This window comes from Pholis gunnellus, assembly GCF_910591455.1.
Source record: "Pholis gunnellus genome assembly, chromosome: 10".
Taxonomy (NCBI): Eukaryota; Metazoa; Chordata; class Actinopteri; order Perciformes; family Pholidae; genus Pholis; species Pholis gunnellus.
This window is the reverse complement of record NC_136537.1, coordinates 11,424,994-11,437,397: the sequence shown is the minus strand read 5'-3', so window position 1 is coordinate 11,437,397 and position 12,404 is coordinate 11,424,994. Positions and strand designations below refer to the sequence as shown.

Genomic DNA, 12,404 nt, shown 5'->3' with positions numbered 1-12,404 from the left:
AGCTAAGATTAGCTGATGACGTCACCTCCGCAGTGGGCACTCTGCATCCTCCAGCAGGAATCACGTGATCCATCCAGAGTCTGTCTGCTGGGAGTAAAAGCTACAGATAACGTTAACTCTACACACTCCAAGGTAAAGTGTAAACTATCACCATTTTTTTCATTTTGATTGTGTATTGTTGCGGCACAATTTACTCTACGGTAAAACATTTTTGTCATGGTTGTCAAAGATGACTGTTTGGCAGCTTGTTGAGCCTCTTTGCATTAACAGTGACTTTATTGTCACGGGATAGTGTGATTATCTTGATGAGTCTAAAGTCTGATTAAGGTGTGTTTTTCTGGTGTGTCTGGTGTTACTTCGAGATTGAACTCCTTCAGACAAGCAACCCGTTCCTCTTTTCTTGTTTTTGTTTCTCCAGGACGATGAAGCTAATCATCCTCAATGACTACGACCAGGCAAGCGAGTGGGCTGCAAAGTACATCAGAAACAAGATTTTATTGTTCACACCTGGCCCGGACAGGTATTTCACCCTGGGGCTTCCCACAGGTGAGTAGGACCTGGCAGCACAGTTGGGTTTATTTGTTTGAGAATGTACTTTACTCCATGAATGGAAAAATGGACACATTTTACTTAAATGTGAGCAGGTATTAATTAATATTAGCTTGTATAAAAAATTCAATGTACTTATATTCCTGCAGAAAGTTAAAATAGTGTTGCAGTCTACATGTTTTAGCTTGTCTTTTCCATGCAAATTTGGAGTTTAAAATTAAACAGTAAATAATGTTTTTGCACGTAAACTATAAATATTGCACAAAGCCAGTACAGCCGCATTATTCTGGTGAATAACATAAAAGTTTAAAGACATAAATACAGATGCCCACGAAAGTACGGTACTTTTCCACTCTGTACTTTTGCTGTATAAGCTTTTGTCTGTTTTCAGGAAGCACCCCCATGGGTTGTTACAAGAAACTCATTGAGTACTACAAGATGGGCCAAATCTCATTCCAGTATGTAAAAACTTTCAACATGGATGAATATGTAGGTAAGTCTGCATCCTTCTTTCTCCACACGTGCATAATGCTTCCACATTGAAGAATTATTTCAAGCTGTGGTCTTGGATAAGAAACTGCCATCAAATCCTGTATAGGACTTCCCAGAGATCACCCGGAGAGCTACCACTCCTTCATGTGGAATCACTTCTTCAAGCACATAGACATAAAAGCAGAGAACACCCACATCCTCGACGGCAACGCTGCGGACCTGCAAGCAGAGTGTGCCGCCTTTGAGGACAAGATCACAGCTGCTGGGGGGATCGAGCTCTTTGTCGGAGGTCAGGAGGTCACAGTGCTGATCATGAATATGTCGTAACCAACTGCACATTTCAGATTTTCACATTTTGAAGTCAAGTGACATTGTTGAAGTAGCGACAATAATTCTAAATACTACTCTTGTCCTGTCAGGTATTGGACCGGATGGCCACATTGCCTTCAATGAGCCTGGTTCAAGCCTGGCTTCCAGGACGAGGGTGAAGACCCTGGCAAAGGACACCATCATCGCTAATGCTCGATTCTTTGATGGAGATCTCTCAAAGGTGCCCACCATGTCACTGACTGTGGGAGTGGGCACAGTCATGGACGCAAAAGAGGTTAGAAGCTTAGATGATGTTATGAACGATCCTTTTTTGAGTTTGCAGTAAAGTGCATTGCTCATTGACCTCGTAATCTTCCTGATGATGCTAAAAAAACAACCACCAATCACGGGTTGCTGTTGCTCAATCGCCACAGGTAACATTTTCTATTTCTTCTCAGGTCATGATTCTCATCACTGGAGCACACAAGGCATTTGCTTTATACAAAGCAATAGAGGAAGGTGTGAATCACATGTGGACCGTGTCTGCTTTCCAGCAGCACCCGCAGACAGTTTTTGTATGTGATGAAGACGCCACCCTGGAGCTGCGGGTCAAAACCGTAAAATACTTCAAAGGTGAGACTAAATCACAAAGCTACAGTGCTTAAACTTCTATATTTTCACTTTTATATGTGCAATGAAGTGACTAATCACAGAACATATGCTGATTCTTGCTCTTTCTTTAGGGATGATGCATGTTCACAACAAGCTGGTGGAGCCACCTCCCTCACTGGCAAAGAGGAACTGAGGATATCTTGTACAAACTTTGTTGATTCATGAGGCATTTTTTCAAAACTTAAAACGGACAGTTCAGCCCAAAATCCAAAGTCCATATAATTCTTCTTACCCCTTAAGCTACGCTATTCATCAATAGTTCTATCATGAAACTGGTCACAATAATCTAGATCTGTGGATTATCTTGAGTAAGTGGGCCGTGATTTGTGGAATAAAACAATGCTGTTTTTGTGCACCACAATCCGAGTGCCATATAGTCCAAAACTAGGCAACTCGCACCAAAATAATGTTGATTGATGTGTAGGTAGTAGCAAATATGTTTTATATTTTGGGATGTACTGGCCCTGTAACACTCCAATGATTATTTGGAGTTGACCTCAACTAAATCTTGTAGAAATAATCAAGTGCTTGTTGTGCAGGCTATTCAGGTTTTCATGTGATTGTTCATGCAGCTTTGCTTCACATTTGTTCTTTTTAATAAAGTGCAATTCATTTTTAATCTCTGTGGTATTCATTCTGTTTCTCCTATCACATGACAATAGGAACAACTAATGTGGCCTTTAGGTGCTCCTTGTAAGTATTCATTTCCAGATCTACTAGAAATAATGGAATAAATTAAAACTAAGTACATTTACTCAGACACGTACTAAACTTTTGTACAATTTCAATGTTCTTTTTTTATTGGAGCGTTAGGATTTTCTACTTTAACGACTCTTCAAGCACACAGTAATGTCCCACTACATATAATATATTATAAACAAATCTGTGATCATCTCATACAGTATGATGCATTGTTCATGAATGAATTACCCAAAGATATATAGATTTCTACACTTTGAGTACATTTAGCTAATAATAAAGTTTTTAATATATTACTTCTACTTGTTACTGGCTGTAATTTACATTGTAGAATTGCCACTTTTAGGCGAATTTACCGACAGCACATGAAGGCCCCATCAGAGAAATATGGCGTAGGCATAACCCGCCTTACTCGGCCTCTGATTGGCTTAGCCCGATATTCTTACCCCAATCTTGACCAATCCCACTCCTCGTGTCTAAACCTAACCAATCAAAGCAACGAGTACTTGTTACTATCCAATCAGAGGCAGAGTAGGGCGGGTCATCCCATAGTGGGAGCGTCCGGGCTTCAAGATCGGAGGAGGATAAGGAAGGAGATGGCCGACTAAGAGGCAACCCAACCATTGCTACTGAATTGGCGAGATTTCTTTTACTCAACACATCTTCATGTTTGACGTGGAAGGACGTTTACAATATTTCCACACTTCTTCCACAATGGCAGAAGAAAACGGCAACGTTAGATATCAAGAGGTATGTAAACAGATTGCTGGCACCGTAAAATGTGGTTAGCTAACAGCTAGCGTTAGCTGCTAGCTAACAGTAACATTACCTGGTCAACATTAGCCTGTCACTCGGGAAAACAACGAGCTCACCCGACATTTGTTAAGGGGCGGGCCTGAGTTAGCGATACACGTCTTAGGTTTATATGAAAACAAATGTCTCTCACTGAAATAAACTAATTTCTACACATATAATATGGAGACTATGTGACCCAATTTCATTTAGCCGCGTAGTTAGTTCTCATAACGTTAGCAAGTATTAGCTGGCTAAATCATGAATGCTATGTAGTGTAACTTAGTCTAACCGTTAACCGTCACCTGACGGTGCTGCGTATCAGTAACCATTACCTCAAACACTAGCACGAGACATGCTCATTTATTGACATATATTAATGTGTGAGATCAGGAGTGCACAGGTCATAGTTTAATTGGAGCTTTGTAGATTTAACAGAGATTACTGTGTTGTCACTGATGGCACAGTGCACCTTATTGTTTGGTTAAAGAAATACAGCAGACATGTCTATTATAACCGCTTGTTACACAGCTAAACACGTGCAGCATCAGTGATACTGGTCGTTGTTAATCCTAGAGGAGTCTGCGCAGTTTTAGGACGTTTCCCTAATAGCACCTCAGGCCTTCTCTCTATTGTGCATCATATCATCCAACAAGAACAGTTTTCCTAGAGCTTGCCATTTTAAGTGGTGTTGTCCTTTTTTATTAACATTTCTTCAGCTGGTGAATGAGGAGGAGCCGACTCAGCCGTCCCAGGAGGGACCTGCCCAGGACGCACCGCCTCCCTACAGCAGCATCGCTGCAGCGAATGCTGGTTAGGAGCCTCCACGTCTCCATTACACTCGGACAATTAACTCAGAACAAACGCATTTTAGAAGTGGGAGTAACATTGAAACCCACGAATACCATTCTTGCATTTACAATCAAGTAGACAACAGTATAGAAGCACTTGCAGTGAAATGTGTCTATTGCCTAAAAAGCTAAAGTAAACATCATAAAGAATAGTTCTTTGCACAGTCGCGTTATTTTCACAAAGTAGGAACCTTCTCTCATAGCTATGACTTGCATTCAGGCAGAACAACGGCAAATCCTCTATGATCACAGCCTCAACCTGTATGGAGTGTTTTAACGTGGAAACTCTTAACGGTGCCTTTACAATTATAAGAGTTCATCATGTGTTTTGCATCTGGAATCTTGTAGAATCAGATGAATTTAAAAACAAGGGTAGATTCACAGTATTCCCCACTGAAATCTCCCAGGATGAATTAAGGTACCAATGCTTCATAACTTGTGCACTGAAGTACAGTACTTGAATACATGTACACAGTTGTGTCAGTCTTCTGCTCCGGCGTGTTCAGCACCGTTAGCCTCTGAATGAATAATGTAGAGGGAGAAAGCTTTTGTGTGAGGCCTTTTTAGAAAAGCCTGATGTTTGTAATCTCCCTTCTTAAGAGGGCAGAGGTCAACACGTTGCATAAGTGGGTGTAGCTGTGAGCTCTTCTTGGGTGAGTATATTGATCGAGTCCAATGATGTGTGTGTGTGTGTGTGTGTGTTTGAACAACCCAAAGGAGAATTCTGGATGTCTCCCAAATGACCCAGATAAAAGTCTTTGCTTGTGTGGGACAGAACATAAACAGTAATGGAGACAGATAGTACGAATGACTTTCTTCCTGCTGTAACTCATCGCTGGTCTGCTTCTATAGTTCTCTGCTGCTGCTTTTCTACGTGAAGGAAGTGAAACTAGATTCTTGTCTTGTCAGCAATCAAACCTTCGTAACAGCGGTTAAAACAGTCGACATCGTATAGTTTCAGTTCTGCAGTTATCAGCATTTTTTACATTTAATTCCATGTTAGAATCAAAATCTTCTGACTTTTTAAATGTAATTATCTATGACTGTTTATTAGTGTCTGTCTGTGAGTGGAGATAACAGACACAAACTGGTGATAAATGTTTATTTTGTTTATGAATATGTGCCAAAATTACAAATGATAGCCAAACTCATGTTTTATCATTTGCGACTAAAATTGGTACTTTTTTAGAATTTATATATTGTTTGTCAATCCAGCTTTATGGTGAGGGCGATGAAACACTGACACTTGCTGTGTTTGACGATAGTCTCTAAACTCTTAAACCAGGTTTGTTGTGTCAAATCGGTTAACATTGAAAATGCCATCTAACTGCAATAAATGTTATTAACATTCATGTACCCGGTCAGTTGATGACATTTTCACCTTTATATCGTTAAACAACTTCACAAAAACAATGTAAAGTTCACACTTTACAAGAGCATTTTTATTTGTGTACAATGTCTTCTATGCTCAGGATTTTATTAATCATATATAAAAAACATTGTTTTGAGGCCAGAACTGGATGAAAAGTAATTAGCGTGTTCCCTCCACAGCTTTCTTTGAATACAAGGAAGATGGAGCAAGATTTCCAAACCCTCCGTCCTACAGTGTGGCCACCACTTTGCCCTCCTATGATGAAGCCGAGCGGAACAAAGAAGAGGCAGCCATCCCTCTGGTCCCTGGAAGAGTCACGGTAGATTGATGTCATTTTCACAACAACGCGTAGAAATATTCCCCTTTTCATGTTCGAATACAAGCTAAACCCGAGTTATTGCAATCTACACACTTCATGCTGTTTGTGCAGGAGGACGACTTCGTGGCCAGGGATGACTTTGAAGACGCTGACCAGCTGCGAATAGGAAATGACGGCATCTTCATGCTCACTTTCTTCAGTAAGAACGTGTTCAGTGTTTCAGCAGTTCACCTGTGTACCGTCTTCTTTCTGAGAGACTAAACTGACTTTCACTATCATAGAGCCGACTGGTAATGACACTAGTTATTGATATATCTGTGGAAATCTGGTCACTGAATGAAGGCCTTGGTTTACTGTTTCCTAAACTGAATTCGGCATCTTCATAGAGGCTGTCACATGATGTGCTCGGTACAAAGTACTCTCACTGCACACGCTTGTTTTCCAGCAAAGTACGAAGGAGGAGGAGTGGGAGGAGGAGGAGGAGTGTGCCAGTCTGATGTTTCCCACGTTCTATTGCTCATGCTTTTGAAAATGACTTATTTATTATATTTTGTCACCAGTGGCATTCCTCTTCAACTGGATCGGGTTCTTCTTGTCGTTCTGTTTGACCACATCAGCCGCCGGTCGATACGGGGCCATCTCTGGCTTCGGTCTGTCCCTCATCAAATGGGTTCTCATCGTCCGGGTAAGAGCTGCTTACTGGATGTTCACCAAAACCAGCTTGGCTGCTGAATAGCTGTGAGATGTTGTGACGGTGCAGGATTACCATTTCTTTTCTGTATCGCTTGTACTAAAAGACTCTGGAAACGGTCTCAGATATCTTTCTAGGATCATTTATGGGTTGATAAAAACGGGTACTTCTTCTTTTCTGTCTTGCAGTTTTCTACCTACTTCCCTGGTTACTTTGATGGACAGTACTGGTTGTGGTGGGTGTTCCTGGCCCTGGGTAAGTGAGAGACGTAGTTTTATTTTGATTCCCCACGATTACATTTAGGCAATTGTCTTATCTGTCATGTCTTTTCTTTGCCCCGCAGGCTTCATGCTGTTCGTCAGAGGCTTTGTTAACTACTCTAGAGTGCGTAAGCTGGCTGATCCCACCTATGCCACTCTCCCCCGGACGAGGGTGCTCTTCATCTACTAGAGGTACGGCGTATTCATTTGGCCACACACATACTGGTTTGTCTTTGGAGACGTGAACATGCACACAGGACTCGGGTCACAGTGAGGGATGAGATCAATGCAACGACGGGACTAAACAGACTTACTACCCACCAAGTGGCAAATGCCATTTACTCTTTCTTTAGTAAATACACCAGTCGGGGCATAAGTCACCCAAATGTCTGATGGATCGTTAAGACTTTGAGTTGCATTGTGGGTAATGCACCATGGATTTGAAAGAAAGCATGCAATTTAAAAAATGTACTCAAATGCAGGACCTTCAATCTGGCTGAAGTGAAAGCCTTAATGTTGTCTGAGTTAATAACGTGCATGTACACACAGCCACTGACGAACCACAGACTTCACACACGCCCTTGAATAATCCAGCAATACTTCTGAAGTCCATTTCTAGCCTTGACGTGTTCATTTTTCCCTCAACCTGAACCCAGGGTATCGTCTGTGGCAGAGCTGGACGTGACCAACACGAGCAGCAGCTCTGTGGCGAGTGAAGTCAGCCAGACCAGTCATAGACGAAGACGACTCTCGACGAGATATTCAGGAATTATATCACTTGTTTTATTTTTGTTTTGAAACTTTATTAATGGAAAAATGGTTAACGGTAATATTCCCTTGATGTACTCATTCGTGGCGAATGTTCAGTGCTATTTACATCTGTCTATATTGTGTAAGTAACGCTTTATATCATTTGATGGCAGCGTGCGAGCATGCATCGGCCCTTAAGGTCGATAAATAGGGAGCGTCTCATGTTGGTGACACTTGAAGCCAACAGGTCGACACAACGGGTAGGTTTGCCACAGCATGCAACACACTTTGTAATCTGCACTAATCATAGTTTTATTGTGATGACTAGAGACTGCATTTAGATCCCACATACACTTAAAAAGCAAGACTTCATTGGGCTGAAAATGCTGTTCTTTCACATATTTCACTCACCTGTTGGCTTTAAGTAGTGTTGCCCTTTTTTTTAACCAAGAGGGGGCAGTGTTGTTTGCTGCTTTTTATCGTGTGAGAAACTGCCCATTAAGGGCGTTCATATTAAAACACACATGCTTGTGATTCAAACACGGTGTCAGTAGAGCACATTAAAACTTACATCCATGTATCGGTTATTATTTGCCTGTTAGATATTTTGTTGTACATTAAATCAGGTGAACTACCAACCTGGGAAATGTAATTTAGGTTACAGATATGATCCAGCGTGAGCTTTTCATGATGACACCAGATGACTGTAAACGGACGAACCCTGCAGCCTTAAGGGTCGACCGTGTGTTTGGACAACCGAGAGGATTTTTCTGGGCGTGTGAGCACATTTTCTGGTTCGTGTCCTCAAAAAGCTCCTGTAGACGTAACAGCCTGACCTTTCAGTGAGTCAACAGTGTCGGTATCTCATTCATTGTCAGTGGAAAAGCTCTGTGACTTGATTAAAAATACAAAAAAAAGAAAAAGGCTGTCTGGGTTTCTGCTGTTAACGATCTCGCTCAAATTATCTAAAAGCAGAAAATTAACTCAAATTCCATTTTTCCAGGTAGGTTTTAGCCGTGAGATTTAACGGACAGATGGGAAAGGAAAATCCGTTTTCTTTTTCTTGAACATGATTAATACGGTGTAAGTTGTTGGCTATCTTGTGGGTATTAAAACTATATCAAAGTGTTGTATGCAGGTGCACTTTTAGAAACATAGCTAATAAAACCCAGAGGATGTTCCCATCATTGTTCTAAGTCACAGACGTACAAAACAAGGAATGACTGACGCAGTGGTTTCTGTTTTGTATTCTGGAGGAAACAGCATGACAGGATGAGACAGTCGTTCATGATCTAATCAATGGAAGGAGTTCATGTGGGTTTTAGTCGGTTACCTTCATTCTTCTGCCATGGCTTTGATGAAACCCCCATTATGCTTATTTCTATGTGATGTAGAGCTACAACCTTGAGGTTTTGTTGTTATGAAACTGTACAGAAAACATTTAGTGTTAAATAAATGTCACTTTTAATGCGTCGTTTCTGAGTTGTCTCTATTGTATTACACACACACACGCTTATGTACAGGTCAGCATTGTGGAGCTAATGTATTGGTGCGGAAAAGGCGTTTTTATGTCTCTTTAACGGTGCATTGCGCCTATAATAACAATATATATGAATACATATTTTTAATCAGTTTTCTTCTCATCCAACATGCCCCTCAGTCTGCGAACCACTATTTCAGATGCGGTTTTCTTGTCAGTACTTTTTCTTCCGTGCAACAAGAAGACCTGCTTCCAACTAAAAAGGGATGCTGTGTTAGCGGACAGAAACATGGCACGTCTCTGTAGCTCTGATGCATGCTGCTCCTTGCCCTAATAAGTATGCATTAGATTTAACATTTCACAAAGACTTTGCAGTGCCTCATGAACCATTTTCACACAACTTCTTGTTGTGGTGAAATAGCATCCGTTCGGCTCGAGGTATCGCTGCGAGATGAGCCGCTTGTCTTCACTCTCTGGAGTCACTCAGCCGTCGGGGCAGAAAGAAGATGGCCTTCTGTCCGATGTGAGTTCTTGGACCCAGTTTAGGTCTTCCGTTCTTTTTCAGCGCTACGTACCAGTTCCTCTCCTGATATTTCTGACTCGCATATGTGTTGTAGTGGTTCTCCTCCAGCTTCTCCAGGAAGTAACATTCATCAGTCACTGTGGGCTGAGACGTGAATACACAAAACAAAACAGAACAGAACAGCTGATGGCATTTTGAGGGGTTTGAGATTAAAAGTTTAAGAAATAGTAGTGAATCATTAACATAGATCATGGAGTATTCATCTCCATCTTAATGTACTGATTTACTATCACAAACAGGTGTATTGTAGATACTCACTGAACTGTACAACCGGCCCTCGTCGCTCATGGCCAAATATCTTCCGGCTTCTGTTCCCTGGATGACCACCACACCTCTATCCACAGCTGTGAGCTTCAACACAGCTGGAAGAAGAACACGTTTAAAATATTGTGAATATTAATAACACAGCAACTAGAAAATCTGAGCATTTAGGTACTTTTCACAGCAGCCATTTTGACATGTCATAGCAGGGTACACACAGGTGTAATTGATAAGATTAATCATGCTCCCAATCTATGTAGTGTGTCATAGACGTTCCAGTGAGCCAGCATGCACAATACCAGGGCCCAACAGGGCTATAATTAATGTTATCAATTACACCTGTGTTTACCCGGTAATGACATGCAATGAAAAGGGCCAATCACACCAGTTTTAGTTTCCCTTCTTCTGACCCACTTCACAGAGTGCTGCAGTGATGAGTCTGAAAACACAGAAACGGACCAGCTTTTTTGGCATTTCCGGTTCTCTCATCTCAGAGTCAATGTTTTTTTTGGTTAGATGCCTGAAATATTTTTTTTTCTACAATATAAAATATGTCAGTATTTACCCCTCTTATTCATTTTTATTAAAGTGTTGCGAAACATGTAAAAATAGCTTGCCACAGAAGTAACGTTTTGTTTGCCACAAAGCTTATTTTCGGTGAGACTCCTAAATATAACAGAAAAGTACTTTCGGCTTTTTGTTGAGGGAACCTGTGCAACGCTTACTTCTGTGGATGGCCTGAAAAATACGTCATCCCTGCAGCTGTCCATTGACTACCTATCAATGTCAGACGGAATGGACACGCCCCTTCTTAAACCGTACCCTCCAATCAGGACTCTCCACTCTCAGAACACAGGGCTCCTGTTTGTCCCCAGAGAGAGGTCAGCAGGCCAAAGAGCCTCTTTCCATTGTACCCCCTTCTTAATAACCTTATCATTCTGTCTTTCTCTACTTCTGCAGACTTTTATCTGCAGACTTCATTTCAGCTTTAAATGGGTCACAAAGTAATTTCCCTCTTCTATACATCTTTCAAAGAAACCATTCAAGTGTCAAAACGTTATGCTTTTATTCAACTTTTTTTCTAAAAAGCATTTCCTCTTCCAGCCTCTTCACTTGATTTATTTAAACATCCACCTTTTAAAAGTATTATCACAGTTTCGCTTCCAGCTTTTCCGTATTCAGCTCTTCGCTTTCTTTAGGTAATGCAGTTCAGAAATCAATTCTTCCAGCTTTACATTTCAGTTTTTTTCAGCAGTCCAGTGCAACGTCTTTGCACTTTAATACTTCTGTATTTTCAGCAATGCTTTGCAATTTCAGCTGCCAGCATTTACACGCATTTTCTGCAGGAAATTGATTTTCTAGTTTTATATTACTAGTTTATTTCATGACCTTTAATATAATATATAAAGCTCATGCCACAAACATTGAGAAGGCCTATATTTTGATTTCCTATTCTTTCAATGAGCTCTTCTTTTCTCTGGACTATTTGCCAATCACGAGCAGAAAGATTGACCTTCTAGTATACCTATTCACCAATAGCCAATACCTCTGAATTAAAGAGCACCATGTGTGCTAGTTCTCTATATAATGTGCTTTACACCATTATAGGTTTTTACGTGCATAATCAATTCTGTTTTCATTTCCAGTTTATCACAGGGGACATTTTGCATCTTATTCCTCCTGCAGTGAGTTCATTAAACATTACTTCAAAGTCAAATAGACGTGTGCAAAACACAACTGGGACGTCCTATCTTTTCCAAGCCTAAAATGAGCTGCGTACCCATTTAAAATGTCAGCAATTGGCTTCCATACCCCCCCCCCCCCCCCAATAAAACAATGTATAGTGCACGCGTCTCCTTTCCTCCGCTTAGACTGAGACACACCTGCAGTAGCCTGAAGGCAGTGAACGCATCATGCTTGCAGGCCGCTGTGTTGTGCTGCAGTCTTACCGTGAACGTCTCCGTCATCCCTCTGGCCCTGCACCGTCCCATCGGGGAGGATCTGGAGGTGATATCCGCCATTCATGCAGTACAGACGAGTCCTCCGCCTGAAGTCCCACAGCGGGCCGCTGTCCACCGTCTGGTCCTCTGATGCAAACGCCTCCTCATCCGTCATCCCGCTCAGAGGACACACAGCTGTGTAATCTACAGGGAGGTTGTTTTTTTTGTTATGAGGAAAAGTCAGCGGGCTCGGTCCCCTGCAGTGGTAGTCAGGTGTTTACATGCTCGTGAACGAGCGCAGTGATCAGAGGCAGCTGGATGCGCGTCCCCGACTCTTGGCCTCGACCTCCATGTGACGAAGTGTGATCACTGACCATTTCTGGT

At 41.6% G+C, this 12,404-nt stretch overlaps 3 protein-coding genes across 3 annotated transcripts; 2 read left to right on the top strand and 1 right to left on the bottom strand.

Moving 5' to 3' along the window:
* The first annotated feature begins 32 nt into the window (after window positions 1-32).
* Window positions 33-2,641, top strand: gnpda1 (glucosamine-6-phosphate deaminase 1). Its single transcript, XM_079167022.1, has 7 exons — window positions 33-132; window positions 419-546; window positions 941-1,042; window positions 1,148-1,330; window positions 1,461-1,645; window positions 1,809-1,983; window positions 2,094-2,641. Exons 2-7 carry the CDS (start codon window positions 423-425, stop codon window positions 2,153-2,155), a joined length of 831 nt encoding a protein of 276 aa, XP_079023148.1. The 5' UTR covers window positions 33-132; window positions 419-422; the 3' UTR covers window positions 2,156-2,641.
* Window positions 2,642-3,306: 665 nt separating this feature from the next.
* On the top strand, window positions 3,307-9,229 carry ndfip1 (Nedd4 family interacting protein 1). Its single transcript, XM_079167986.1, has 8 exons — window positions 3,307-3,471; window positions 4,233-4,326; window positions 5,916-6,055; window positions 6,167-6,254; window positions 6,616-6,740; window positions 6,935-7,001; window positions 7,090-7,198; window positions 7,663-9,229. The coding sequence occupies exons 1-7, from the start codon at window positions 3,388-3,390 to the stop codon at window positions 7,194-7,196; spliced, it is 705 nt and encodes a 234-aa protein (XP_079024112.1). The 5' UTR covers window positions 3,307-3,387; the 3' UTR covers window positions 7,197-7,198; window positions 7,663-9,229.
* Window positions 9,230-9,702: 473 nt separating this feature from the next.
* On the bottom strand, window positions 9,703-12,195 carry fgf1a (fibroblast growth factor 1a; the record flags this gene model as incomplete). The annotated part of the gene is made up of 3 exons (XM_079168218.1): window positions 9,703-9,903; window positions 10,078-10,181; window positions 12,030-12,195. The coding sequence occupies 3 exons, from the start codon at window positions 12,193-12,195 to the stop codon at window positions 9,703-9,705; spliced, it is 471 nt and encodes a 156-aa protein (XP_079024344.1).
* Between the last annotated feature and the right edge of the window lie 209 nt (window positions 12,196-12,404).

Bases quoted from the DNA above. Each gene is read 5' to 3' on its own strand.
- gnpda1 (XM_079167022.1), top strand. From the start codon at position 423: ATGAAGCTAATCATCCTCAATGACTACGACCAGGCAAGCGAGTGGGCT. The intron at 547-940 runs GTGAGTAGGACC...GTCTGTTTTCAG, and splicing joins CACCCTGGGGCTTCCCACAG to GAAGCACCCCCATGGGTTGT. The intron at 1,984-2,093 runs GTGAGACTAAAT...CTCTTTCTTTAG, and splicing joins AACCGTAAAATACTTCAAAG to GGATGATGCATGTTCACAAC.
- ndfip1 (XM_079167986.1), top strand. From the start codon at position 3,388: ATGTTTGACGTGGAAGGACGTTTACAATATTTCCACACTTCTTCCACA. The intron at 6,056-6,166 runs GTAGATTGATGT...CTGTTTGTGCAG, and splicing joins TGGTCCCTGGAAGAGTCACG to GAGGACGACTTCGTGGCCAG. The intron at 6,741-6,934 runs GTAAGAGCTGCT...TCTGTCTTGCAG, and splicing joins AATGGGTTCTCATCGTCCGG to TTTTCTACCTACTTCCCTGG.